The 26,703-nt window shown below is 41.8% G+C and overlaps 3 protein-coding genes across 9 annotated transcripts; 1 reads left to right on the forward strand and 2 right to left on the reverse strand.

The window, feature by feature from the left end:
- Positions 1-192: 192 nt before the first annotated feature.
- Positions 193-8,213, reverse strand: TDG (thymine DNA glycosylase). 7 transcript variants are annotated; one of them, XM_065743111.1, is made up of 10 exons: positions 8,192-8,213; positions 6,257-6,350; positions 5,230-5,459; positions 4,671-4,740; positions 3,944-4,079; positions 3,759-3,841; positions 3,588-3,682; positions 2,190-2,361; positions 1,932-2,060; positions 193-1,373 (listed from the first exon to the last, which is right to left on the reverse strand). In XM_065743111.1, exons 2-10 carry the CDS (start codon positions 6,348-6,350, stop codon positions 1,234-1,236), a joined length of 1,149 nt encoding a protein of 382 aa, XP_065599183.1. In that variant the 5' UTR covers positions 8,192-8,213; the 3' UTR covers positions 193-1,233. The 7 variants fall into 7 exon arrangements, with proteins under 7 accessions (XP_065599183.1, XP_065599180.1, XP_065599178.1 ...); XM_065743108.1 differs by having other exon boundaries at positions 6,257-6,405; positions 8,192-8,201; XM_065743106.1 differs by lacking the exon at positions 8,192-8,213 and adding an exon at positions 8,086-8,174 and having other exon boundaries at positions 6,257-6,405.
- Positions 8,214-8,346: 133 nt separating this feature from the next.
- LOC136051744 (ubiquinol-cytochrome c reductase complex assembly factor 6) lies at positions 8,347-9,054 on the forward strand. Its single transcript, XM_065741320.1, has 2 exons — positions 8,347-8,456; positions 8,848-9,054. Exons 1-2 carry the CDS (start codon positions 8,349-8,351, stop codon positions 8,941-8,943), a joined length of 204 nt encoding a protein of 67 aa, XP_065597392.1. The 5' UTR covers positions 8,347-8,348; the 3' UTR covers positions 8,944-9,054.
- Positions 9,055-13,724: 4,670 nt separating this feature from the next.
- HSP90B1 (heat shock protein 90 beta family member 1) lies at positions 13,725-23,992 on the reverse strand. The gene is made up of 18 exons (XM_065743113.1): positions 23,716-23,992; positions 23,297-23,396; positions 22,124-22,265; positions 21,930-22,046; positions 21,314-21,645; positions 20,471-20,582; positions 19,722-19,841; positions 19,132-19,248; positions 18,534-18,671; positions 18,374-18,451; positions 18,225-18,290; positions 17,681-17,950; positions 17,217-17,462; positions 16,891-17,027; positions 16,444-16,522; positions 16,192-16,347; positions 15,593-15,688; positions 13,725-13,994 (listed from the first exon to the last, which is right to left on the reverse strand). The coding sequence occupies exons 1-18, from the start codon at positions 23,963-23,965 to the stop codon at positions 13,965-13,967; spliced, it is 2,586 nt and encodes an 861-aa protein (XP_065599185.1). The 5' UTR covers positions 23,966-23,992; the 3' UTR covers positions 13,725-13,964.
- Positions 23,993-26,703: the final 2,711 nt, after the last annotated feature.

Below are 26,703 nucleotides of genomic sequence, written 5' to 3' on the forward strand. Positions count from 1 at the left end.
CAAGTATGTGAAGCACCTTCTCTCATAAGATCATCATAACGTGAACGTTTTGATCAGCTTATTGCTTTTACTTCACACATGATAGAAGAGGGAAAGTAAATGATGGTTAGGCAAATGCACAGAACCTCCTTTCTTTCTCAGTTGCCACTGTTGGCCAAAAGTGTGTACTGTTTGAGCAAGTTCCTCGAAGAAAGATGTAGTTCCAACAGCTGTCACCTCAATTCATGGAACAGCTGCCCTTGTCTTCAACTTAGTACTTTTTTATGCATAAGATGTGCAAGAAAAGCACCCTCTAAAGTCTTGAAGAGAAATTAACGTAAAAAACTGCTAAATTACAGTGTTCTTTCACCTTGTGCTAACTATACCTGACTCAAATAACAGAACTGCAGTTGGGTTTTTCCAGGGAATACTGCTTATCAATTCCCTGCCACATAAACTGTTGTTCACGTGCTAAAGTTCAGGAGAAGAGAATAATCACAAAGAAGGGACTGACAAATGCCACAGATTTAAGAACCACTTCTTTTTCTTTTTGTTGAAAGGAATTCCAGTTCCTTACACTACAATTTAAGGGAGAAAGAGATGGAATGATAGGAACACCTTATTCTAAGACTAGAATATTTTAGGCCCTGTCCTGTGTGACACAAATTTTCCTAACCAGTGTTGTCTCTGCTCCCTTAAACCTGACTATGGTCCAGTCACCGAATAGACAGAGCTCTCTATTCCTGCCCTGAAGTGCAAAGGGAGTCTTAAAAAGCACCATTTGTTTAACTGTGCACAATTAAAAACATCACTTCATGTAAGATAAGGGTACACTTCCCATTTTCCCCTGTAGATATAAAAGGATTATGAGACATCCAAATATCAATGCATCAATAAAAAGTATACTGCCACTCTTACTCCTACTTTACAGTTTATGGAATAAAATTAACGCCCTAAAGAAGTCTTCACAAGTGAGAAAGCAGTTTGTCAAAAACTGCAAGAAATGGTATACATTAAATATAAAACTCATATACAAAAAAGGGCTAACTTTTTGTTTTTTTTCTTTTAAAGTTTGGACAGTTCCTTAAAATTACCTAGTTCATTGATTCGAGCCTACCACACACTTAGGACTATAATAAAAGAACTAAGGGAGATAAAATACTATTAAAATACTTCAGTTGGAGAACCGAGGTACCAATCTTGATCACTGCATTAAAACTGCAGCATGTATGCATAGCTGAGAAGAAAGAGCTCTTACGCACTGCTTTCCTCTCGTTCTTGTGTCATACCAGCATTGAATTCTGGAATGTGGTCTGCAAAGGACTGTGTCATCCATTGTCCATTAGGAACATCACCAAAAGATGACCCCTCACAGTACTGTGGGTTGGTGGGTGCTAAGAAAGAAACAAAAACAAAGTACAGTTGAAAGTGCAAGTGAGACCAACAACTAAAACCAACACCACATAAAAACATCTTAAAAGTGTACTTGTAGTTTCCATCTTCCCTTGTACTTTTCAGCTACCTACTCAGGCTGCAGTTCAAACTTATTCTTTTTGAATGTCTGCTTTTGGAGTTCCAAATCATCCCCCCTGGTGGGTTTTATTCAGAAATTCTCTGAAGAATGACCTAAGGTCATTATTCACCAATAATAGAACAACTTCACTTATCTGTCACATCATTCTCTGGCTTTGCTTTCCTTAGGAATGAAACTAATGAGGTGTGAAAAAGCATGATACATAAGAGTAAACATTTGGGTTTTTTCAGCCCTCCCTCCCGCAAAGACTACACATTCCCTCAGTTATATGAGAGTCTAGCTGCTGTATAAAATATATTAAATATACTGTATGAATTGTGGAAGTTGCTGAAAGGGCAGAAAATTAAGTTGATGGAATGGTTATAAGAAATTATACAGAAGGGTTTAGAGAATGAATGCCCCAAGTGCCACTCTTTACCAGTTCCATTTGAAGAGAAATTGCACTGTTCGCTTTCATATGGTGCACGATCACAGTAAGCTCCCCCATATGCTGCTTCATAACCTGGATCATATTTTTCTTCTTTGACAGCCATCTTTTTAGCATCCTCTGCAGAGAGAAAAGACCTCAAATATTAAGAACAGAAAGCACTCACAGAACATTTTTAATAGAGACGCATGAAAAAAAAAACCACAACCAAGCATACATTTTATAAGATAATTCCAATAACCACTCTACCTTGTGCAAGTTGTAAGTCAAACGTGTACTGCACTTCCTGCACCTCTGTGTTCGGTGCAATGCCCTTCAGCTGATCCCTTAAGTCTTTTAGCTTTATGTAATAATGAACTTTATCTTGTGCACGAGGAAATTGAGCACATCTTGCACTCGACGATGGCATAACATAGCAGAGCTTAAGACAAAGAGCAAGAGAAATTGCGTTACTGATCTCTGGTATTTAATGCATCAGGAGTAATTCAACAGATAAGTTCATGTTATTGCTTTGAATTTTGCACAAACATCCACCTAAGTGTTTCGGGGAGAAGATAAAAGTTCATTTCTCCTGTCCAGCTGGCTGTCTTGCTCTAAAGAGAAGGGCTGAATATCAGCTGATGAAGCCAAGGCAGTTCTCAGCACTTGTTTACATGCTGTAGGAGAAGTAATACAAATATGTGTTGGAATAATTACAAGCATAAGCCAGTGGGTGAAGCACACTGCAGAGCTCTGTGAATGAGTGGAGCTCACAGCCATAAAGGCCGCAGAACACATGAGAATATGCAAATCCAGCAAGAAAAGCATCGTTGAGTTAATAACTAGCCTTGTTTCTTCGCCAAGCGTGTCTATGCCACACAATTTAACTGAAGCCAACTTAGGTGTTTCTGTTTCTGCTGGCAGCCCTAGCTAAAGGCTTGAAGTTAGTTCAGAAAAAAGGAATCACAGCTAATGTATTAATTACAGCGCAGTATTTATGGACAAGAACTTGTCAAGAGGGGTATTTATTTATCTTTCTTACAAGTGCATTTCCTGCAGAAGTACTTAAGAGCTACTCAAGAAGGAAGCATTTTATCACCAACAGCTCTTCAGGTTCCGATGGCAACACTCCACCATTAGAGAGGGCCAGCTTAAACTGCTTAAACTTGAAGTGCTGATAATTTGAGATGGATAGAAAAACATCCCAGAAGTTTGAACTGAGCACGTAATGAAGCTCTGGATCAAGCTGCCTTGGCAAGCAGTGCAGTAGCCTTTGCTGGGGTTTGTAAGAACGGGTTAAACAAACCTATCTTTGGTGATACATAGCTGGTCTCTTGGATACCTTCCAGCACCAGATGCCTGTGATAAACGAGTACCTTCCAGCTGTAGATGCCCATGATTAGTGCACTCTTCATCAAACTGTTGTACTTAAAGCATCCAATTTAATTTCAAGCTGCAAATCAGCTTAAGATGACTGAGGCTGCCTGAAGTGCTTGGGCATGCTCAGAACAGAAATGCTGCAGTATGTAAGCTCAATCATGGACTTCCTATTCAGTTTTCCCAGCTTTGGTGCCCAGCATCAAAATCCAGTAGTATCAGCATACAGGTAATCAGATGGAAGTGGACGACACTTACAAATAACAAAAGAAGAGTGCTCTCAGTACTTACAGTTTCTGTCTCTGGTACCTTGTGTGGTTGCAATCCAAATTCCAAGTTCTTCACTCTTATTCCAAAAACTTCTCTACTAAAAATTTCATAAATACCTACAATGAGAAGACAGGATGAGTGGACAAAAAAGGCTACTAGTAGAATAAATTCATTCAAAATAAAGATTCTCACATTTTCCATTGAAAGCTGCTATACGAGGTTTATACTTTTGTAATTTCTGCATCAGAATTCGCCCTCCTTCCCGAAACTCTTTACTAAAAGACAAAGTAAAAAAAGAAAAGAAAAAACATTACTCAAAATTATAACCACAACTATTAATGAATTAACAAGTATGATATTCTCCTGTGTTATCCTGCCTGGAGAGGTCTTTGCTTCCAGGTGTTGTCCTCTCCACCATATTTGTAAATCCAATCCCATATTTATGCGGTAAGGTGTGGTCATCCATGTGGTTCAGCTGTTCATTACTTAGACCAGACATGAAGAGACACTTCCCTACAAAATAGGAAGATAGGTATTTGCTTTTAAGAACACACAACAGCAATAAAAACCACCACCTCCAATAAACCTTTGACTACCAGGGCACAGTAACGGAATGCTGCAGGGACAGTCTATGTTAATAGAGCATCAGCTCTATGCTGCATATGCAGTTGGTTGCTGCTTCTTCACCAGGAGGAAGCTCATTCAGCAGAAATGAGTGTCTGTATAAGGAAGAGGACTTGCTGAAATGCTTCCAGGGGAAAACGTGGATAGTTTTGTTGTGAACCAGAAATTGATGCCTACTGACTTCCCCTTGATAACTCAAGAACTTGTTGTTTAATTTTTATTCCTAATGTTGCACATGAAGGAGTTACTTAGTAATACAATCCGCTAAGCTGCATTGAATTGACAACTCTAAACTTTGTATTTTATTCCTTTTTATGTATGCTACCTGTCAGAAGAAGTTATGGGATTTTAATCAGAGTGCTAAAAGCAAAATCCCACTTTCCACTCTTCCTATGAAAACCCCAAACAGCTTAACTAAAGTACCACAAGTTCAAACAGTTCTACAAATCCCATAAAAAGAAAGCAAAAGAGAATACATACAGAAATGGTTTCCAGGTCCAGGGTAATGATGCCCTTTGTAAGCTGCCATCAAGCCAGGGTTTATGCCAATCTGCAAAGCAAGATACCAGCTCATTTTAACCACTGGAACATGGCTCACTGGTCAGGAATAGAAGTTACAGGAAGGAAGCCTATTCAGTTCTCTGAAGTTACTGACAATAAACAAAAGCACATTACTCATATCTTCCATCATCATCCAAAAAAAGTGTAGGGTTTCATTGAGAGGTGCAGTGTCAAAAGAGCAGCCTCCTAGAGTGCTCCACAGCCACTGGTAAACTGCCAAGTCATGTTCTTTCACAGCTACGTACTAAACGTAAAGCTCACACTTCTCAGAAATTACAGTCACGTTACTAGAGTCTTAAGCAGAAAACACTAAGCAGTTGCACACACAGGATGCACTTGAAAAACCTGATGTCAAGATCTTGCAAGGGCTAAGTAATACAGATAAATATTGAAGGAATGTAAATCACAACGGTTGTGGCTGCACTGTAAAAGACAACGTAGACCATTGCTACCAATTCTGTAACCGTGAGTTACTCACTATTACGATGTCCAGATCGAAGGTCAAAATATCAGGTAAAGTCTTTGTCAGCAGCTCAGCTTCAGACACACCATTAAAACGGTCCACTTTTCTTTTCACTTTAAAAGTATCTGTGATCTTTTCTTGCTTCCCTTTTGACTTGGTCGGCTTTTCTTTCTTAGCAGCAGGCTTTTTGGGTTGCTTTGGCTCAGTTGCTTTGGCTTTTCTCTTTCTTCCACCCTTTTTAACTTCTGAAACATAGAAAACATGGTTTTTTGTACATTTCTAAGGCTGCAGCATGAACATTCCGACAGAATAAACTATGCATACGACTACAAAAGAAATCAAACAGAAATCTGCCTTCAAAATTCATGAGATTAAACAATTATCAGATGAATTTCAGTATTCCAGACTCAGCAAGGATCCAGCCTGGGTGCCTCCGCATCACTCACAGGCAACTATACTGACGTGGGATACAAACCAACAACAACCTCAAGGCTACATTATGTTGTTTACACTCTGCACGCAATGATCTTATGGAAATAGTTTCTCTTTGTTTTGGAGATTCTGCCAGAACATGAAAGTTCAGGTTCCAAGAATGCTGAAGTGAATTCTAGTCTACTATGCACTCCTTGGCCTCCAATTAGGAGAGTGTGTTGTTACAGATCACACAGCATACTGAGGAAGCTGACCTGCCTATCAAAGCAACGGGTCTCAGGGTAAGGTCTGAACCTGTCATGACCACAAGCATAGGGACTGAATACTGCTTCAACTGTTCACAGTTTCTTGTTTACAGAACAGACACAGCCCAATGCATCATGCAGCAAGGTAACATAGGAGAGCTTGAGGGTCTAGGGTTTACTTCTCAGCTTTTTCATTATTTGCTAACAAGTGTTATTAGCCAAATACAATCAATATTTTCTCAAAGAGTATCACAAAAAGGAAACCCAGCAGCTCCGAAGAAGGTGTTTATTGAGACAAATCCATACACATATGTTTATTCCAATCAATTTCTAAGATCTTAGCTCTCCTAGCCCAATCGAGCTACCTTTAGGAGGTCCCTGAGCAAGGTTTGGCTCTGGAACGCCCTCTAGAGTCGGCTGCTCAGTCATGGCTTCCACGGTAGGCGGTGCAGTCATCATCTGCTGGAACGGAAACGTGTAAAAAGCTTGAGCTTGCTGGAGATAAGCGTAGTATCTTAAAGAGAGAGAGAGAAAAGAGGCATGATTCATCAACAATTTAGGAATTTAGGGATGTACTAAAGGGGCTATAAACAGCTACCTTTATCGAGACTGTCAAGCACCCACTCAGGTTCTCAACTACCCTATTAACCAGGCAGTAAATTACTCATCTCCATTAAGAAATCCAGCTGCTTAGCAGCCACAAGGTGCTGCTACACCGCACACTATCAGCCCAGCTTTCCCATGACTGCTACAGAGTAGAAAAACCACAACGATTCTAAGGACAGCACAGAGCTTTCCCATAACACTAAGGAAAACTATCTGCAGCCCACATTAGCCAGGTCGGTTGTCTATCAAACATGCTGCCAATTTACAACACAACTGAATTAAAACTCACAGGACTTTTAAGTTTCCCAGCACAAATACTGCACTTACTCTATGTGGAAGTGTCCATACATAGAGAATCAACCTCCATCCATGCACACATTGCTACAAACAGCTTTGTTGTACCACATAGCCCAAAATAAGCTGTTTCATACCATCAGTCCTTTGTAGCTATGCAGGCACTTTGTCCATAGTTTCTATTGCAATACAAATTACAGAATCACAGAACTGTAGGAGTTGGAAAGGATCTCTAGAGATCATCAAGTCCAACCCCCCTGGCAAAGCAGGACCTCTAAGACCATCTAGTCCAACTGTCAGCCCACCCCCACTATCCTCACTAACCATGTCTTTCTGTGACACATCCACACCTCCAGGATGGTGACTCCACCACCTCCCTGGGCAGTCTGCTCCAGCGCATCACCACTCCTTCTGAGAAGAGACTGTTCCTAACATCTGACCTGAGATTCTCAACCTGACAGATTCCTGGGGAGGAGATTTTCTGATCACAGCACATAACTCTGTAGCTCAGCTGCTGGACCGGTTCTACTTTATATAGAACATTCACACAGTTACAAAACTGACATTCAGGTTTACACTAGGGAGCACAGCTGAGACATGAGGACTGTGGCTGACAAAGTAATCAATGCAGAACAGAATCAGCTAGAGATATAATTAACGAGATCTAAACGAGAGGATCTAATTGGAGAATGATCTCTAACGAGGCCTTCTTATGTGTCGTTATTGCATATCGAGAAATCCCTTCCTATAAAGGGAGTAAAGTTCCCTTTAAAGAGAGGATGGCTTGAGTGTATACCAGACATGTTCTCCACCCTCTCACTGGTGAGATGAAGGAGGGCCTTTCCCTTCACCTTTGACACTCATAGGAGTTTATAGATCACTTTTCTTTCACGAGTTCAGGTACTTAATGCCTCGCTAACGCCGAGTGGAACAACAAATAAACATTTCCAATTCCAAGCAGCGATTTAACCCACTGCTTCACCTCAAGCCGCACACGAAAGAAAGGACGACAAAGGCAAAAAACCACGTCCTCCACAACAAAACCAGACATTACACTTCGAAATTCCACCTTCTCCCCACAGAGGCCCGCACCAACGCGGGTCGTTCTTCACATGCAAGGATTCCCCACACGCGCTTCTATCCTCCGACCCCTCACGGCTCCTCCTCGCACAGCCCGAGGCCTCCAGCGGCACTGCCGCGCCCGGCTCAGAACGAGGGGGACCACAAGAGGCCGGCCCCGGCCGGGGGGAAGAGGAAGACGACGGCGCTCCCCCGCGGCGCTGCCCCGCGCTACCTGCCCAGCTCCTCGGCCTCCATGGCCGAACGCGGCGCCCCGCCGGCGGCCATCGGGCTATTGTCAGCGTCGCCCCCCCCTCCTCCCACCTCCGATCCCCACCGACCTGCCGGGCAGCCCCGCGCCACGTGATCAGCGCCGGCCAATGGCAGCGCGCGATTGGGCAGGCGGGGGTGGGGCCGGCTGTGCGGCGGCCGGACGTTGCGCGTCGTCGGCTCTGACGTGTGACGTACTTCCGGCGCGCCGCTGGTTGGGTGGCCGCCATGCCCGCTGGGGTTCCCTGGTCCACCTACCTGAAGACGCTGGCTGCCAGCATGCTGGCCATGTTCGCAGGAGCAGAGGTGGTGCACCGCTACTACCGGCCTGACCTCGTAAGTACTGCCATGAATTAACTAAAAGGTGCAGCGTTTATAAAAGGCAATAGCACCTCTTTCTCAGTCAGCGAGAAGATAAGTATTGATGGGAATGGCGGCCTCAAAGCTATGCTGCGCGTCCTATCAAATGGCCGAGGGCAGCTTTGTGCCTTTGAACAAACTGTCTGTGCTTCCTTCTCCTCCTTTCATTCAAAGTATGCCTCGAAATTGAAGTCAGATTCCAAAAGGACAGTAGGCTCACTAGATAAGTTTAACATGTCCTGCTTGTAAAGATTAGTATGCTCAACAAGGTGCAATGACAGTTTGGATATAATGTTATCTCTCACAGTGCTTTTGTGAGATCAGTTTTTTCTTCTGCAGCAGTGACATCTTTCTTTGCTTTTAACAGAGTATACCTGAAATACCTCCTAAGCCTGGAGAGCTGAGAACGGAGCTGTTGGGTCTGAAAGCAAGATCAAAAAAAGCTGAAACATCACAGCATTGACTGCAGTTTGTTTCTTGTGTTTTGAAAACTACATAGGTTGCCCTAAAAGTAAAGCCTATTTATTATTTGCTTCCGTGGAAACTACAGCTGATACAAAAAGCACAATACATGCGTGAGCAATTCAGTGATGAACCTTTGCTAAATATGCACTTTCACATCAGATGGCAGTCAGAGATCTGCTGTTGTCTTTTGCATGGCAACAAAACGTAGCAGAACACTGATGGGAAGGTTCAACTGCTGCTGCTGTACCACCAACATCCACCTCTGACATCGTGGACCAATGTAATAACACAGGAGGTATTATTTTTGGAGCAGCCCTCATAAGTTGGATAGAACATTTATTCAATTCAACTGCAGAAGTCTATTTGTTGCATACTGAAGCTTTTCTTCTTTCTTGAAATTATTACTGTATGCAGCATACATTACAAATAAACTAATGACAAATACTGTTAAAAGCTGTAATACGCTGTATACCAAAGCATGTATTAATTTGGTTTGATCCCGATTTGCAGTGTAAATGTGCTTCAGAATAAAACACACGAGCTCACACTTGGCTAAATTTAAGGGAGTTTGAAACTCTTAAGCTGATGTCTTGATTTCAGCTGGGATGATCTTCCTACTAGTTGCTATGGTGCTGTGTTTTGGATTTAAGATGTGAATAATGCTGGTAACAGTTGCTGAGTAGTGATTAATACCATGTCCAAGACATTTTGGCTTTTGCTGCACTGCCAACAAGAAGCTGAGAAATACAACTGGGACAGCTGCCCCAGCTGGCTGAAGTGTCAGTGTTTGTTGCACACGATGGGTCCTGCTCTCGTGGAAGTGGCTGTTGGGAGACAGCAAACAAAGCCCTTGTTTTGCTTTCACACACGACTTTTACTTGAGCTGGTGAATGCTTTTACTTCAATCCATGAGTTTCCTCTTTCCAATTCCCTTCCCCTGCACTGAAGGGTGCTGGGCTGTACCAGGGTCAAACAGCAGCTGATTAGCAAGGAGAACAAGTTTAGCCTGTTGAAAAGTCAAGTTCTATGGCCAGGCATTAGTCCTAATGAGCTTATCTGTTCCTCTGTAGTAGGACAGCACTGAACCGTTGGCATTTCACACCTCTGTAGACTATAACTGTTTTGTTCAATGTAATCCAGACAATTGTGGCATTGACAAAATAAAAGTCTCTTCACTAGAGCACACAGGGCTCCTAATACTGGTTAACTGCCAGAACAGCAGCTGGATTGGCTTTATATTATTGATAGGAAACTTATTTTGGGCTACTGTTAGTTAAAACCCCAGATTTACTGTAGATTAACTAAAATTATGTATGCATACTCCATTAAATATTATGGCTGTTTTTGACAGCCATGGGTATTCAGAACTCTGAAACAGCAATTATAGGTTTACTGTTCAGGCCTCATAGTTTCTCAACAGAATTCTTGCACCAAGAACTCAGGAAGATGCATGAAGTAAACACACTACAAAGAGGGTGTACCTACCCCCATTTCTGAATGGTACACAGCAGAAGGGGAAGACTGAGGATTGCTTTCGCATGGGAAGGGTACACCTAGAGAAAGAACAGGCTTCAGCTGCAGTTCCCACTGAGGTTCACTTGGGAAAGAAAATCACAGGCTGACTGACGACCTGTGTGGTTAGTAGGGAAAAAGCTCATGAATTATTTTTGACACATACCTTGTTCTTAACACAAAGGTCTAGAAACAACTATTGCAAGTATTTTTTACCTATATTCCCGCTGTAAAGCTGGAGTATTTTACACATGCTTGTTTAAGTTGGAATCTCCTAAGGAAAAAAGCTTTGTATAATGGTTCCTCCCCACATCACACAGCTGTTTGCAGCTGATGATCCAGAAACACAGCTGAGAAAGAACATTATCCTCTCTTTCCCCATGGAGTTCACGCTGCAGCCTGTGCTACGCATCACTACATCAGTCATCTTCAATAATGAAAGTGGTGTGTGTGGGAGCTGTTGAATCACAGCCTGAACCACTGATGGATCACTGAGGTGAGCACTAAGTCAGCTGTGGGAGCACAGGTGAAGGCAATGCACTGTGTGACTGAAGGGGTGGGGTCTGGCTCCACCTCTCCCAGACCCCATTTAAGGGCTGACCACCACTGGGAAGGATCTCTTTCTGGAAATCACTCCTTTAGGGTTTCCTGCTGTGAGCTCAGGACATGGGTGAGCATTTTCCTTTATTTCGATTGTCTCTTTCCATCACAATAATCTAACTATACCTTCTGTAAAATAGCTACAATACTATTTGGCATTATTTATTTTGTTAATCATACACAGCATAGGAAAAAAAATTTCTCACATGCTGAGCTCAAGTAAAATCAGTGTACTACTTACTAGTGTACTCCTTACAACTTACTAGGCTCAGTTGCTGTGGGACTCCTTTTGTTGCCCCAAAATGAAGGTGAAGATGAGACTGATGCTGCTCACCTCAGCACATCTGAGAACAGAGGAGCAGTTTACTGAAGAAGAGGCAATCCACCTGTATTTCATTCCTGCTCTAGCTAACAGCATTTTCAGTTATCCTTTTCAAGAGTCAGGATTTACTAAGCCTCACCCTGAGTTACAGAACATCACTGCTGTCATTCTGCCATTGCCTTACAGCACGAGATGCATTCTACTTCAGATCAGACTGAAGGGCTGCAGAGGACTTAATCACATTCAGCTAATGGAAACTGAGCAGCACGGAGTACATTTTGCTCTGGGGGAAAAAAAGTGCCCATCCAGTAGCAGCAAAGCTGCTACTTTGGTACACCAGGTCTGATGAGCAGCAGTGGCACTGCCCAGAACAGTACAACTACTGCAGAAAAAGAAGTGGCCTCAGTATGACTGCAAAGCTTTTTCCTGCAGTGATGCTGTTCCACAGACTTGACAGAAATAACTGAAGAAAACAACTGCATGCTCATGCCTATTAATAGCAAGCACTTGTCACTCCAGGGAAAAAAAAGCATCTGGACCACAGCCATGTTGCACATGATATCCTCAGTTGAGGAAGAAGCACAAAGCATGACTATGAAGTGCTCTCTTTATTATTTCTGAAATGCAATCAGGGCATCCTAGAACCAACAAACGCAATGAGAACTTCAGCCACAGAACAGAGCAAAGTTTGTTTAAAGTCTACAAGGAATTAACAAGTTGAAGCAGCAAAACAATCCTATGCTTCTAGTAACATTTGTTAGATCTTTGAGCTGCAGTAACAGACATACAGTAGCCTGAGCCACAGTTGCTACTCAGGCTGGTCAAACACAGACACATGTTTCTTACACATAATGGCTTTTTGTTTGAATTCATATTTTAAGCTGTCATGTTCCAGATGCACGCAGATATTTTTAGGAAGCAGTAAATCAAAACCTCAGAAGCAGCTGACTGTTACAAAGCACAAATGAAGTTGCACTGTGACATACTAAGAGGACTATGCCTTAAGAATAAAATACTGCCTAAAGGACTACTACAGTTGATACTGTTACCTGCTGGAATGGCACCCTGGAACTGGGCCATTCAGCCTCCTGTAAGACACTACTGCTGTGAGCAAAAAAAAAACAAAACCAAAACCAAAAACAAGCCAAAGCACTCCTTCCACTCAATAAATTAAGCTCCTGTATCAGCATCAAGCAGCATACTTACAAGTCCATGCCTCTGAATAAGCCCTAACAGTAACACCTCAGTAGCATATGGCATTTGTACTTACTATATGGAAACAGAGTGCTTTGGCAACACAAATCTCAAAGTAAATGCAAAGATCAAAAGCAACCTCTTCAGCTTGTTTAGTAGCTTCACCTAATTAGAAACTTGACTTAAATTTCAAGACTCAAATTTTACTCTCTCACATGCCTAGTTAACAGCTCTACTTGAGAATTAATTCTCTTTAGACTACTCTGAAGTACTTTTACAGAGCAAGGCTAATAAAGTCCATGTAAACACCATGCACCAACTCTGTGAAGGTTTGTTTCAAATTAGAGGCACTAGTGAGACAATGTAGTGCTTATCTAACCACATAAAGCTAGTCACATAAAGCTAGTACAATTTATGTAACAAAGTGGTGACCCCAGCTCAAACTGTCTATGTTTCACAGTATTTCATATGGTGTTAACAGATTTAGCTTGCATTAGATTAAGTACTTACAGTGGTTTGTCAGAATGGTAGAACAACAGTTAACAACTAACTGCAAAGAACTTCAACATTAAAAAAAAAAAAGGTAGTGTAGGCCCACCATAGCTGTAAAGAAATCTACTTGAGTTAACAGCAGGGTTACTACAGTGGAATATAGTGTGACCTCCCAGACACATCCAGTTGTTCTTAAGACCTTTAAGGGGAATTACCTTTACTCAGCTGTGAAAGCTTCCACTGCCTATGCTGTAAAGTGCAATCAAGTCTCACAATCCAGTATTAGTATTTTAAATGTGTTTTGAAAAGCCTGCTACAGGCAGCACTTGGTTTATCAAGTTCCTTTTCCACACAAGCTAAGCTTCAGTTCCAATACTATTTTTAAACACGCCACCAGCAGTTACGCAAGGTAAATATTTATTCTATACAACTTTCTTCCACACAGCTCTCAGATACTTGGACTCAACAGTATGAGAGGCTTAATGCAAAACCCTGCCTTCAGCATACACTGACTGAATGCACAGCAATCAGAAGTGTGGCTGTGCCAGTGTGGAAAGGCATGAGGAAAGCAAATGATTGTATAAAGGACCTGAACGCTCAGACCATCCCTTTCATTCTTTGTGGTACTGTGGAAGATGGACTTACATAAAATTTAGAGGTTTTGGTGTTTGGGAACATTTTATTTATTACATGACAAGATTTTACACCAAGTCAGTTAAATAATACAAATTTACATTCGTGAGGAATGTTTTTTTTTCTTAGAAAAGTCAACTTAAAAAAAAATCTCCTTTGCCCTTAAACCCCATACCATCCCTCAACCTTTTACAGTGGAAAACAAACCAAAAGCTAATTCACATCCTCTCTTGACCTCCCAGTGCAGGACAGTAGGCAAGTGCAGTTTACAGTTCATCTTTTACATCTGTTGATTCCTATGAAGACAAAAAGAAGAATCAGAACACTGCTTTTTCCAAGTGCCAACAGTTACAAGAGCTGTCTCAGATTAACTGCACTGCTGACACTTTTCAAAGCACTAACATATTATCGATTTTGAGTGTGAAAGCACATTTCTGTTAATAAAAAAATCACAGAACCACTGAACAGCCTGGGTTGAAAAGGACTTCAAAGATGCTCTAGTTTCAACCCCCCTGTTGTGGGCAGGGTCACCAACTACTATAGCAGGCTGCCCTGAGCCACATCCAGCCTTGCCTTGAATGCCTCCAGGGATGGGGCATCCACAGCCTCTCTGTACAGCCTGTTCCAGTGCATCATCAGCCTCCGAGTGAAAAACTTCCTCCTAACATCTAACCCATATCTCCCATTCGAGTTTAAAACCATCCCCTCTTGTCCTATCACTATCAACCCCTGTTGATACTCCTGGGCTGCTCTCCAGGAGTTCTTCCCCCAGTCTGTATAAATATCTGTGATTGTCCCAGCCCAAGGGCAGCACCTTGCATTTGGCCTCGTTGAACCTCATTAGGTTTCACATGGGTCCACTTCTCCAGCCTGTCCAGATGCCTCTGGATGGCTTTCCCTCCCTCCAATGTATTACCTGCACCACTCAGTTTGGTGTAATCTGCATTCAAATGGCTGAACTTGGCTATTTAAAGTGGGGAAAAAAAAGCTACTTTTCCAGTTTGCTCAGGTGTTAGCAGCAGATCTAGCTGACCACTTACCTTCACTATTTCTAAACTACTTTTCAGGTTCAGTTAGTACAGTTAGTAGCTACATTCTACTTGACTACAGCACTGACTAGTCCAACTACTTTCAATCAACAGTCAGAAATCTTTGTGTAGCATGCAAGTAACCTCATCCAATAAGCAGAATATACAGAATCAAAGAATCACCAGGCAAAGACAGTACTAATAGAACAATGTAGTCCTAATCCTATATTAATTCCCTTATTACTGTCACTGCATGTTTAACTGAAAGTGCAGTTTAACAGCATCAAAACCAATGCAACAGCTACAATAAGCATAGTTCTTCAAATGCATTCTTAGACAACTAGTAGTAGCTGAATATCTCTAACAGCTTTGGATTTATGCTGGTCACAAGACAAAGTTGAGGACTCTTTGAAAAGCAACTTCAGCCAGCAGATAGAATAGGGACTCCATAGTGACTTGAAAATTCATGTCACTGAGGAACTAATACTGGAAAGGTCAGCTTGTCAAGATATTAGAACTACAGACATAACCAAAAGTCAGTACTGTTCTTTAAGTCTGTACTGAAGAATTTCAGACCACGCACTGACCTGTTACTGACATTATTGCCTACAAGTTGTAGAAACAAGAGATAGCAGGAAGAGATCTGCTACTATCTTCCCCCTCACTTGCTCCAAATATTGAACATACTTGCATTTTATTAGATTATGTTGTGAAAAATAAGAAGTCCTTTGTGCTGCAATTTTTCAAGAAAAGTTTGGAGAACCCAACATTAGCAGCTGTGATTACAGAAGGTCAAATGAAGAAACCATTTACTAGATACAATTGTACATGAGTATTAAATAAACGAGTCACACTTTAGATCCTACCTTCTGCGTTTCACTATCTTCATCAGCATCCACCTCTTCTTCATCTTGCTCTTCCTCCTCAGCTGCATCTTCAGGCTCTTCAGGTTCCTCCTCCACCTGGAGAAGGGGTCACGAACATTTTACTTAGTATTCAAAGCCTTATTTGCATAGAACATTTACTAGTTGCAGCCTAGCTAAATATAGGCTATGTAACTACTGCCAGTTTGTAACATATACCCCACACTACTTGAAGGATAAACCAGGTTCTCTTCAGCACTGATATATTAACATTTTCTCTGGCAAGACACTCAGCATATATGTTCCTGCACAGCATTATGGAAAGACCTATACCAACTTTTGAATTTCTATCAGTAAAATGAGCACACGTGTTTGGTCTCTAATTTGCTCCCATAAAATCACCACGTAAAGACAGGGGGGAAGCACTTGAAAAGCAAAATGGAAAAGCAGAACCCTGAACAACTACAAAAACAACACAAATGTGAAGCAGACTCATTTCCACAGGCAGGAACTTCAACTGGGCTCCTGAGCCCACGTTAGCATAGGAAACTAGACAGATTTTATTTAAGTCCATTATCATCTGCAAGTTGTAAGCAACTAACCTTTGCATCCAGGTCAATATTTAGACTCAAACGAAGCATCCTTTCTATTCTGTCTCCATATTCCTTTGTGTCTGGTAACATATATCCTGACCTCAAAGTTGCAGTCTCAAACAACACCACTGCAAGATCTGAAACTGTTTTGTCATCTTCATTTTCCTAATGTGGAAGCATCAAAAAGAAATCACAAACACAGTTGATAATTAAGCCATACACAGCTATGCAGGCAATGTTTCACTACTGTTATTTGTTTACCTTGACTCGCCTCAGCATGTCTTTGATCAGTGGGTGTCTGGGATTTATTTCAAATGTCTTCTTCTGGCTAGCATAGTAACTGGAAAGAACAGATTTCAAAACTTAGTGATGTGAATATACCCTTAAATCCATATATGCTAATGACAAGCACACTAACAAGTTCATCCCCCCTGTTATTAGCTAAACATTGGCACAGAGCTAAGTTCATCGTGACATAAGCTCTCAATCAAATGAGAGATGCAAATACCATGGATGAGCCTTGCTCACACTAAGCAGTTTCACATACCAGGTTTTGAAACAATGATTGCCAGAAGTTGTAACCTATCTGTAAGCGACCCTAAAATCATGGAGGATCATCTGAACCAGACAGAAGCGTGGTGTGACCCCACCAAACAAGGAAGGCCATCAACTACATTTCACATCTGGTGGTACACAGACAAAGCTTACTTTGTAGATATGTCCTTTCCAGTTTGGTAAGCTTGAGCCTTCATGATTCTTTCCATGTTACCAGACCATCCGTACTGACTAGCCACAAGTGCACATGGAGACTGTGTTAAGCGTTGAGACAGCACAGCTTTTTCAATCTGCAGAAAATATGTCTGGTATTAATTCACAGAACCACTCCTATAAAGCAAAAAACTTAAGCATTTGTTAACCCAGGGAACAGAAACGTTACTGTCAGCTCTACATCCCAAGAATTTGAAAGGTGCTGTACTTTACAAATTCCCATCTGTAAATTTAGAAGCAAGTAACACACGTAACAACATTTGTACCTTATCCTTCAGAGCTTTGTCTTTCATCCAGTTCAAGAGCGGCTCAAACTCCTTTTCCAAGGCTTCTCGACTTTCCTTGGACTTTTCACTTTCCTCAAACTTAACTCCTTCCTTTGCTACATTCTGAAACCTCTTGCCATCAAACTCTGGCAGAGCCTGAATGCAGTATTCATCTACAGGTTCAGTCAGGTAGATCACTTCATAGCCCTTTTTCAGAAGGCGTTCGACAAATGGGGAAGACTCAGCCTAACACGAGAACAGATTAAGATGTCAGTTTAACAGTGTGGATACCAGCAGCTACTGGAAACTGTACAGCTATTTAGTGAACTTCAATACATGGAAAAGTGAGCAGCACTAGTAATATAAGCATGGAATAGCCATATACATAGCAAATACAGAAAGCCCACTCCATTTAATATTCTTAGAAAACAAGAAGCTGTAACTCTCCCTTCCTTTTCCCATACCTCCTTCCTGCTGGCACCCGCCATGAAATAGATTTTGTCTTGTTTCTCTTTCATTCTTTCCACATACTGGTCAAGGCTTGTAAGGTTACTTTCATGGTGAGAAGACTGGAAGCGAAGAAGTTTAGCCAGTCGTGTACGATTGGAGTGATCCTCAATAACTCCAAGTTTCACATTAGTACCAAACTCTTTCCAGAATGTGTCATTGTATTTTTCTTCTGCAATTTTCTTGATCATATCAAGAGTTTTACGAACAAGCTTCTTTCTGATCACCTAGGGAAAGCAATAGTGTCAAGTTATAGCAATAAGAACCCTCAATTCAGCCTCCCTACAAAGAATGGATTCAAGACACTGCTTCCAAATTAGAACTAAACAGAACTAGTGTGAGCAAAGCTTGGGCTTCCTATACAGTAAGGAGTGTGAACTTAAAAGTACTAAAACCAAAACTAATCAAGCTATTTGTCTCCTAAACCTTTCTAGTCACCTATTTATTCATATTAAATTGGTCCCTTATTAAAAAAGGAAGATTTAAGACCATCTATCTTACCTTTAATAACTTATGCTGCTGAAGTGTTTCACGAGATACATTCAAAGGAAGATCATCAGAATCCACCTAAAAGAAAGAAAAAATTGTTAAGTATTGCTAGCACACTCTGCATAAAAAAAACACAAATGCAAATAAGGTTTAATACTTACAACACCTTTAACAAAGTTAAGATATTTGGGCATCATGTCATGGAAGTCATCAGTGATGAACACTCTTCTAACATACAGCTGAATTACAGAAGAAAAAAGCAATTATTACTTTCTTCACTTTCAACTGCTAATTGTAGCTATAAGCATTTGCTTGTCTTACCTTAATGAAATCACTTTTTTTGGATCCATACTCATCAAACAAGCCACGTGGAGCAGAATTAGGAACAAACAAGATTGATTTGAAAGTTACTTCTCCTTCAGCAGTAAAATGGATGTAAGCCATTGGATCATCATGCTCCTGTAAAGAGGTTTTTTTTTTTAAAATCTATGTTGGCCAAGCACTGGAAAAATCAATACTCTTCCATGCATTACACATCATGTGTTGCTGCACAGCTAGCTGTACTTCGTGAATACAATTCACAGTTCAACTGAGTTGCTTTTTTTTTTTTAAAAGCCAACCAGAGATAACAATAGCTCTGTGACCAAGACATCACAATGTAGTTCTTAACTAATGTAACACTGTATTTACATGTTAAGACAATGCATCTTCTCTTTTACTGTGTAAAACAGACACCACTACTCCCACAAACTTAAGACAAAAATCATTTGTCAATACTTAAATACATCACTAAGCACCACACAAGTTGGAATACCACCACCTTCCCCAAAGACCTCTGTCAGGATCAGCATTATCACTCCATCCTCCTCCAGCAGTAATCCTCTCCTTCAGAACAACCTCAACAAGGCTTTAAGCTTACCTTGGAAAAGGTTTTGTAAAAAGCTTTATATTCATCCTCTTCAACTTCTTTAGATGGTCTCTGCCAGATTGGTTTTATGTCATTCATGAGCTCCCAATCCCAGACAGTCTTTTCAACCTAGATAAGTAAACATCACAGTAAAAACTGAACTAAGCATGGATATTTAAGTCAATTAAAGAAAATCCACTAAAGCTGAAATCACAATAGCAAAGAAAAATACTTGTTTATCTAGGCAATGAACTGGGGATTCCCATTCAAATGCATGCATTAGTCTGAGTGCAAAGAAACAAATTAAACCCACACTTCACTGCACTCTATGCACATTTTGCACTCTAGTACTGTGACTCCTGCTCACGTCAAAATGACAGAAAAGCTTCCTAGTAGGATATATTTTCAAATTAGTTAAGTCCACCTCTCACTTTTCACAATTCACTGCATGAACTCCCAAGTACTTAGAGTTAATTCCAGGACTACTGCCTCACAAGCCTGTTGCCACTCTCACCTACCTATTTTCACAAAAGTCTAATTTACCATTTTCCTCTTACTCCCTCCTCTGTTGGTCACAAAACCTCTTATCTTAGAAACCTTACCTTCTTAGTTTTTGGTTTCTTTTCATCCTCTTCTTCTTCAACCGCAGCTTCATCATCATCTGTTTCTTCTTTCTCCTCCTTTGCCTCCTCCTCTTCAACAGGTTCCTCAACAGTCTCTGTCTGAAGAGACGATTGAAGTGAGAAATGTTTAGTTTCCTACCAGGAATTGTCTAGTATTCTCTCAAATATTTCATCTTTCAGCACTGACCTCCTACAAGCACTTGTCAATAGTCAGCAGGCTTTTATTATTTGCATGCTATCCTGCAGTACACTGGGAAGTCACTGTTCTCAACTTTCAAGACCTTGAGTGTGATTTCAGGTTAGCACCACACCAAGAAAACATCCTAAAAAACGTTTACAAGGCTGTCCTATGATTAGAAGGACACCTAACCATGGCCCTGCCTGAAGGTTTAACAAGCTTCCAGCTACTAAACAAAGCTGGTGGAAGAAACATCTTTTGTAGTACACTGTGCAGTGTTGCTTCTTTGGTAGCACTCTGAAGCATAACAAATCCAAGTTCCTTTGAAGTTTGTGATTTTAGCAGTGTGTTAACCCTAGGATGGCAAATAGCTAGTAAAACATTGGTCACTTCTTTCTTCCTACTGAATTTACAATATTCAAAGAAAGATGAATCAGGAACTAGACCATTACACATTCTATAGCATGATTCTGCTCTTCTTGAAAGATCAGGGCCTTGAAGGCTATGATACACAGCTCATAGCATACAGTGCTTCGTTAAATAGACTTACCTTGCTGCTCCACACATATATGGGGAAGTTTATGAACTGTGAGTATTTCTTGACTAGATTTTTAACAGTATCCAACTCAAGATAATCAGATGCTTCTTCCTTCAAGACAAGGCTGAAGAAAAACAGAAGTTAAAATGCTGAACGAGTATTTTCGATTAGTTATACAGAAGGAAAAGCATCCTTCCACTGTTGCAGCTATTCTGATTGAAATTTATGCAGCTGTAACTGAACTACTCAGTGCTCAGCTATCTCTTAAAAATAAAGTCTCTAACTACTTCAATCAAAAGAGAAATTTTTTAATGCTCATATGGACCTTGATTACTCTCACTGACTTCATCTAGAACCAGTGCACCAAGATGAACTTTTTCCTGCCAACAAATGGCACTGTGAAAGCATCTTGAAAATGATTTCATGATGGAGCTCTAGAAGGCCCAGATGAAACAGATCTACATGCTCACAAAAATGAAGGAAAATACACGGCTTTCAAACCACACCTAACCTGAAACTTGCATTGATCAGTCTGATTACTTATGAACAGCAATCAGTTTTCAAGAGAAAACTCTACAGCCATGCTAAGGACCACAACTTCACTGAGAAATTAAACCTGCTGGCAACTGCAACTGTCTGGAACTGCCTACCAGCAATCAGCCATTCAGATGTCCATTGCTTTCTCCATTCTATCAGATAGAATGATGAATTGCATCTTTTGCATGAAGTTTAGATCTTTCTATTCAACTGGAAAACAAAGCTACAATCCAAGAACTGAACATGTCACAGTACTGAAGTCATCCATTTATTCCAGTTAAAAATACTTCTTGAAATCCAAGAAAACTTAATACTTACGTTATAGTTGTGCCACGTCCCAGAGTGTTTCCTCTTGGATCATCAATCACAGAGAACTCATTTGAATCTGACTCCCAAATATGTTGGGTATCGTTGTTGTGCTTTGATGTGACAATAACTCTGTCTGCTACTAAGAAAGCAGAATAAAAGCCAACACCAAACTGGCCAATTAACTCAGATGTTGACTGGCTATCGTCTTGCATTTCAGTCATCTTGTTTAAGAATTCACTTGTACCAGACTTCGCAATGGTACCCAGGTTTTTAATCAATTCTTCTTTTGTCATGCCAATACCCGTATCTGTAACATGAAGCATATTCTTCTCCTTATCACACTAAAAAAGAAAAAAAGGCAGCCTGACTTCATTTTGAATCTTAAGACATTACAATAGCATGGAAAAGGGTGAAGAGTGGTAGCTATTCAAACACATCTGCCAGCAGGCATGCTATTCAGATCAAAACAAGAGCAGCAGTTGATAAAGCTAATTGCCAGGGTCCTGATATGGTACTGTTAAATATTAAATTGAATAAAGTAACTATGCACCAACTTCTTAGATCCCTGTCACTGCTCTTCAGGTAAGAAAAATCAATAAGAAGTTACATAATTAATATTTCATACCTTGATTTTGACAGTGAGTTCCTCATTACCAGCAAGAGCATTCTCATCAGTCAAGGATATTAAGCGTATCTTATCCAAAGCATCTGAAGCATTTGAAATAAGTTCTCTCAGGAAAATCTAAAATAGAAAGAAGTTGCTAGAAACTCAAAAATGCAAACAGTTCTAGCAGTCCTAACATGATAAAACATACTAACCTCTTTGTTTTTATATAAAGAGTTGATAATAAGCTTCATCATTCTGTTAACTTCTGCTTGAAAGGCAAACTTTTCAGATTTTTCTCTGATTTCTTTGATCTGGGATGCATTTAGGCCATCTAGCTGGATAGCTTCTTCCTCTCTGTAAAAGTAATATAAATCTGTCAGTCCTGCCTACATATCATTAACATTGTGACCTGGCAACAGTAATAGCAGTCTAGCTAAAACAACAAAATCCTTAGTCCCTAACAGAGTGTCAACAACATCATAAAGAGATTCATAATGCAAGCTCATCCCCACTTGCACACTCTCCACCTAAGACGTGAAAAAAAACCATGCATGAAAGGAGGACTATTTTATTTTGAAGAAATTTAGGTATGTTATAAGGACTGCAATTCTCAACACATGGTATGTTACACAGAAGTTGAAGTCATTCACAGGTACAGAACTCTTCTATCAACAAGCACTTAGTTGACACCACTTACATTCAACACAGAACCACAGAATTGTAAGGGTTGGAAGGGACCCTTAGAGATCAGCGAGTCCAACCCCCTGCCAAAGCAGCTCCTAGCCCAGGGTTGCACAGGCAGGCCTTGAACACCTCCAGAGAAAGAGACTCCACCACCTCTCTGTGCAGCTATGCCACTGCTCCGTCACTGCACTGTGAAGAAGTTCCCATGCACGTTTGTGTGGAACTTCCTATGCCTCAATTTGTGGCCATTTCCCCTTGTCCCATTGTCACCACACACTGCTGAGAAGAGTCCACCTTGCTCCTTTGCCTCCCGCTCCTTAGATATTTATAGACATGGATCAGATCCCCTCTGAATCTTCTTTTTCCAAGGCTGAACAAACCCAGGTCTCTCTTACAGTTATGCCTAAGAACAGCCCTCTGTCAGCTTATACAACTCCCATGCAACTACTGAAATTAGACAAAATCAAACAGAATGTTTCAGAAACCAAGCTCTCAAACTCACCACTAAATAGAAGAAACTACAGTTTTTCTCTCACATACTGTATTTCTCAGAACTGACAAGGCATCTCTTTGGAAAGGTGCTACAACCCGTCCACTCCAACCTCTGGGGGTTTAAGCATTACTGATGCTAGAAGTGATCTTCCAAAATCAGAATAAAGCCTTAAGGCTGTAAGCATCTCCACAGACTCCCTGTTACTCACCTCTGAACAACTTCATCATCAGTTCTCGACGCTTCTCTGCTTTTACCCAGATCCTCTTCCACGGTCACATCCGCATCCACCTCCTCAGCGGTCACCGATGCTAAACAGAACGAAGAGCGAGTCCGGTTCAAGTTCTGCCGGCATCAACACCCCGACCTCGATGGGCCAGCAGCCCCACCGGACTGCAGCCTCGCCCCCGGTGACGGCGCATGAGCCGTGAACAGCACTCCCCTCCCCCACTCCCCTGAGCCGCCTACAGCGCCACTATGGGGGCAGCGCCGGTTCTCCTACGCCCTAACAGCCCAACCTTTCTTCTCGAGGCCTTCACCCCCTCAGCGCGAGATGGGTTTAGTGCCGCGAGAGAGACCAGCCCACCCCACCACCCCTCTAGACGCTTCCAGAAGGGCTATAGCACTCACCGGCCAGGAGAAGCGTGCATGCCAGAGCCAGCACCCACGCTGACTTCATGACGCCGCGGTCTGCTATCGATAAAAGGAGAACGGCCCCACGAGCCCTGCCCTGAGCCACCGAAACAAACCGCCGTCCCCCTTCGCCGCCGAGCCCGCTAGAACGGCCGCGGCCCTCCCCCTCCGCTTTATCAATGGGCCCCGACGGAGGGCGGGGGGGGCTCTTTGCGCGTGGCCAATGGGAGCGCACCACGCCAAACATGCAGCCAATCGAAAGCGCGGGAGGGTGGGGCTTGGAGCCTTCTCCGCCAATCGTGGCTTTCCATGTGCGGTTTCCTGCGGACAGAGCGTGGCCACCGTCGATTGGCTGGGCGGAGCCGCTCTCGGCCAATCGTTTCGGCGGGGGGGGTTTAACCGGGACGGCTGGACGCTGTTTTTTAGCAGGTTACCCGTGTGGGGCTGATACTATAGCTGGTAGTTTGCAGCCTCTGCAGCCGCAGCCGCAGCCAACGGCACTGAGGACAAGCTCCACCTGGGCGCGGGCAGGCTTGATTGCTTCCGGGAGCACTCGGGATGTTGACCCTGTTGCCATGGCAACGGCTGTTTCCGGTCGGGACGCCCGCAGTCCCGTGGCAAATGGGGCTGATGCAAAGCACAGCGGCTGAGCGAGCGGCAGGGAATGCGCATGCGCCTGGTGCCGCGGTGCATGCCGGGAACTGTCGCCCTCACTGGGAGAATATTGGCGGGAGTTGGGCACGGGGCGGGTGCCATTACAGGGGCTGAGAGGTGTTCCACATCCCCTAAATACAGTAGGGTTGGCGACAGCAATGCTTCTCAAAATTGTTCAGCTGTTTTAAAGCTATAGACACGCTGTCCAGTAATGCTGTCATTTTAATCAGAGGGCCAGAGTATCATCAAGGTTAGAAACAACTGCTGAGACCATCCAGTTCAACCATGGTCACGTAGTCCAGTCCTTGAATAAATCTCAGTAGAATTGAAGCAAATCTCAGTAGTCTCTTAACTTTTACTTAAAATGCATTTAATTTCTGCAATTTTTTTTTTGCTTAAAAAGGCTCAGGAAGGATTTAAAAATCTTAGTTGCACTGATTGCTACTGTCATTTAAAAGAACTCTGAGTATCACTGTTCAGGGTTTAATACCAAAGCAAAGGTGTAACTTTTAAGAGCTAATAGTACTGCAGCATAAGAATTAGCCACATTGAAGGTCCTGGAAAGCAATTACCTGTTGATCATCTTGATGATTGTGTGTATAATGATTGAAAGAGTATATTTAAGTAGTCTATTTGCTCTTTTATCTAGAAAAGCGAGAGCATGTGGTGATAAGAGAAAGAAAGTACAGGTAATGTGTTTTTCCATGCAAACAGTAGAGCAGATCTACCCAGTGCTCTGAGTGCAACTTTATCAGTTCACTCACCTGTCCAAGGGGAAACCTGCCCATTGAAACATGCTACATGACTGTGGCTTGATGTTGGAACTAGCAAGAAATGGTTGTAGAGAAAAACTGAGTGTCGTTCAGATGGCCTGAGCATTTGTTTTAACCAGCTGAATTAGCCAGCTAATCTTCCTAGGCCCCATCTGTAATAGAGGAATAGTTCTTTCAGTGTACTAGCTGTGACATATGTCAGACTCATTCCTGATCTGATTAAACTCAAGCCCAGCAAAATACCCTGTACTTAAAACAGCTTATGTCAGGTCTAGAGCCAGAGTACAGCATGGTAAACAGCAGGAGTTTATGGCTAGGGGAAGGTGATACCCTGCTATGTAACCTCTCTAGGGAACCTGCTTTAGCAGGAGGTTGGAGCAGACAGTCTCCAGAGGTCCCTTCCAATCCATACAATTCTCTGATTCTTTTGATGATGATGGACCTAGAAGCCTGGGATGTACCTTACGTAGGACTTCCAGCCCTGCCCTAGTTTTAGGAGTGGAAAATCCTAACTAAAAATGTAGCACTTTCCTACCTGTACTGTGAAAGGCTACTCAGCAAAATAATCTACATTTTTATGGACAAACATATTTAGGCCTATTGTTTTGAATATTTTGCAAATAATTATATTTCGGTTTGTAAGTTTTTTCCCTCCCAGTTATAATTAATATCATTTGCTAGATACAGGTGCATTTAATGTTTCCAGAATGCAGTGGAGTGCTGAAGGGGTATTTAGGTCTTGAGGTGCTTTGAGTGGTAGATGTATAAAATCAAATAGTAAGCACAGAGTATTTGCACTTGACTGATGCTCAAACCGAGGACAACTTCACTTTCTTAGTTTGTTTGTTTTTTTTTCTAATTGTTTTACTCATGTTTTTCTGTTTTTCTAAAATTTGTCAGTCTGTGCAACTGGATACTTGTGAATTTTTCTGAAAAGCCATAACGGGTCCACAGATCCTCTTCGTATGGTGCTGTGAATCTGACTCTTCCCATGGTGTAGTACTGTAGTTGAAAAGAGATATCCAGTGTCACATCTATCATTTTTTGATGTGATAATGTATGTGTGTATACACTGTTTTCAGAGAGTAGTAAGCATTGGAGAGCAGTATGAAACGCGTTGTAGTGGGGCCACACATCATGAGCTATAGTGTGCATCTTCATTATCCTAGGGGTGAGTTGTAATGGCTAAGAGAAAGGAGAACACATCTGATGAAAAATTATTACTACATGTGTCCACGAACACATCAAATAGAAATAGTTTTCAGAAAAGCAGCATTTTCTCTGAGCTCTGGCAGTGGATGATGATTGGCTCGATGCTGGGCTGCTGTCCAGAGTGTTGCTTGCTTGGCTGCAGCAGAGGTCAGAGTCCTGGACCCAGCTGGGCATGAGCCCTCTCCAGGTGTCCCTCCTCCCTGAGTATGGCAAAGTTTTCTGCAGCTAGCAAAACTTGCTTGTCAGTGCCAAAATCACTCTTAAAAACAATATTAAATTGTAATGTTTCTTTCTAATTGTTATAGTAGCGTCACTTGCTTTACTTGTTTTACTTCTGGTTTCTGGG

This window comes from Cyrtonyx montezumae, unplaced genomic scaffold (assembly GCF_038088225.1).
Source record: "Cyrtonyx montezumae isolate F1298 unplaced genomic scaffold, pur_monq_1.0 scaffold_3, whole genome shotgun sequence".
Classification (NCBI taxonomy): Eukaryota; Metazoa; Chordata; class Aves; order Galliformes; family Odontophoridae; genus Cyrtonyx; species Cyrtonyx montezumae.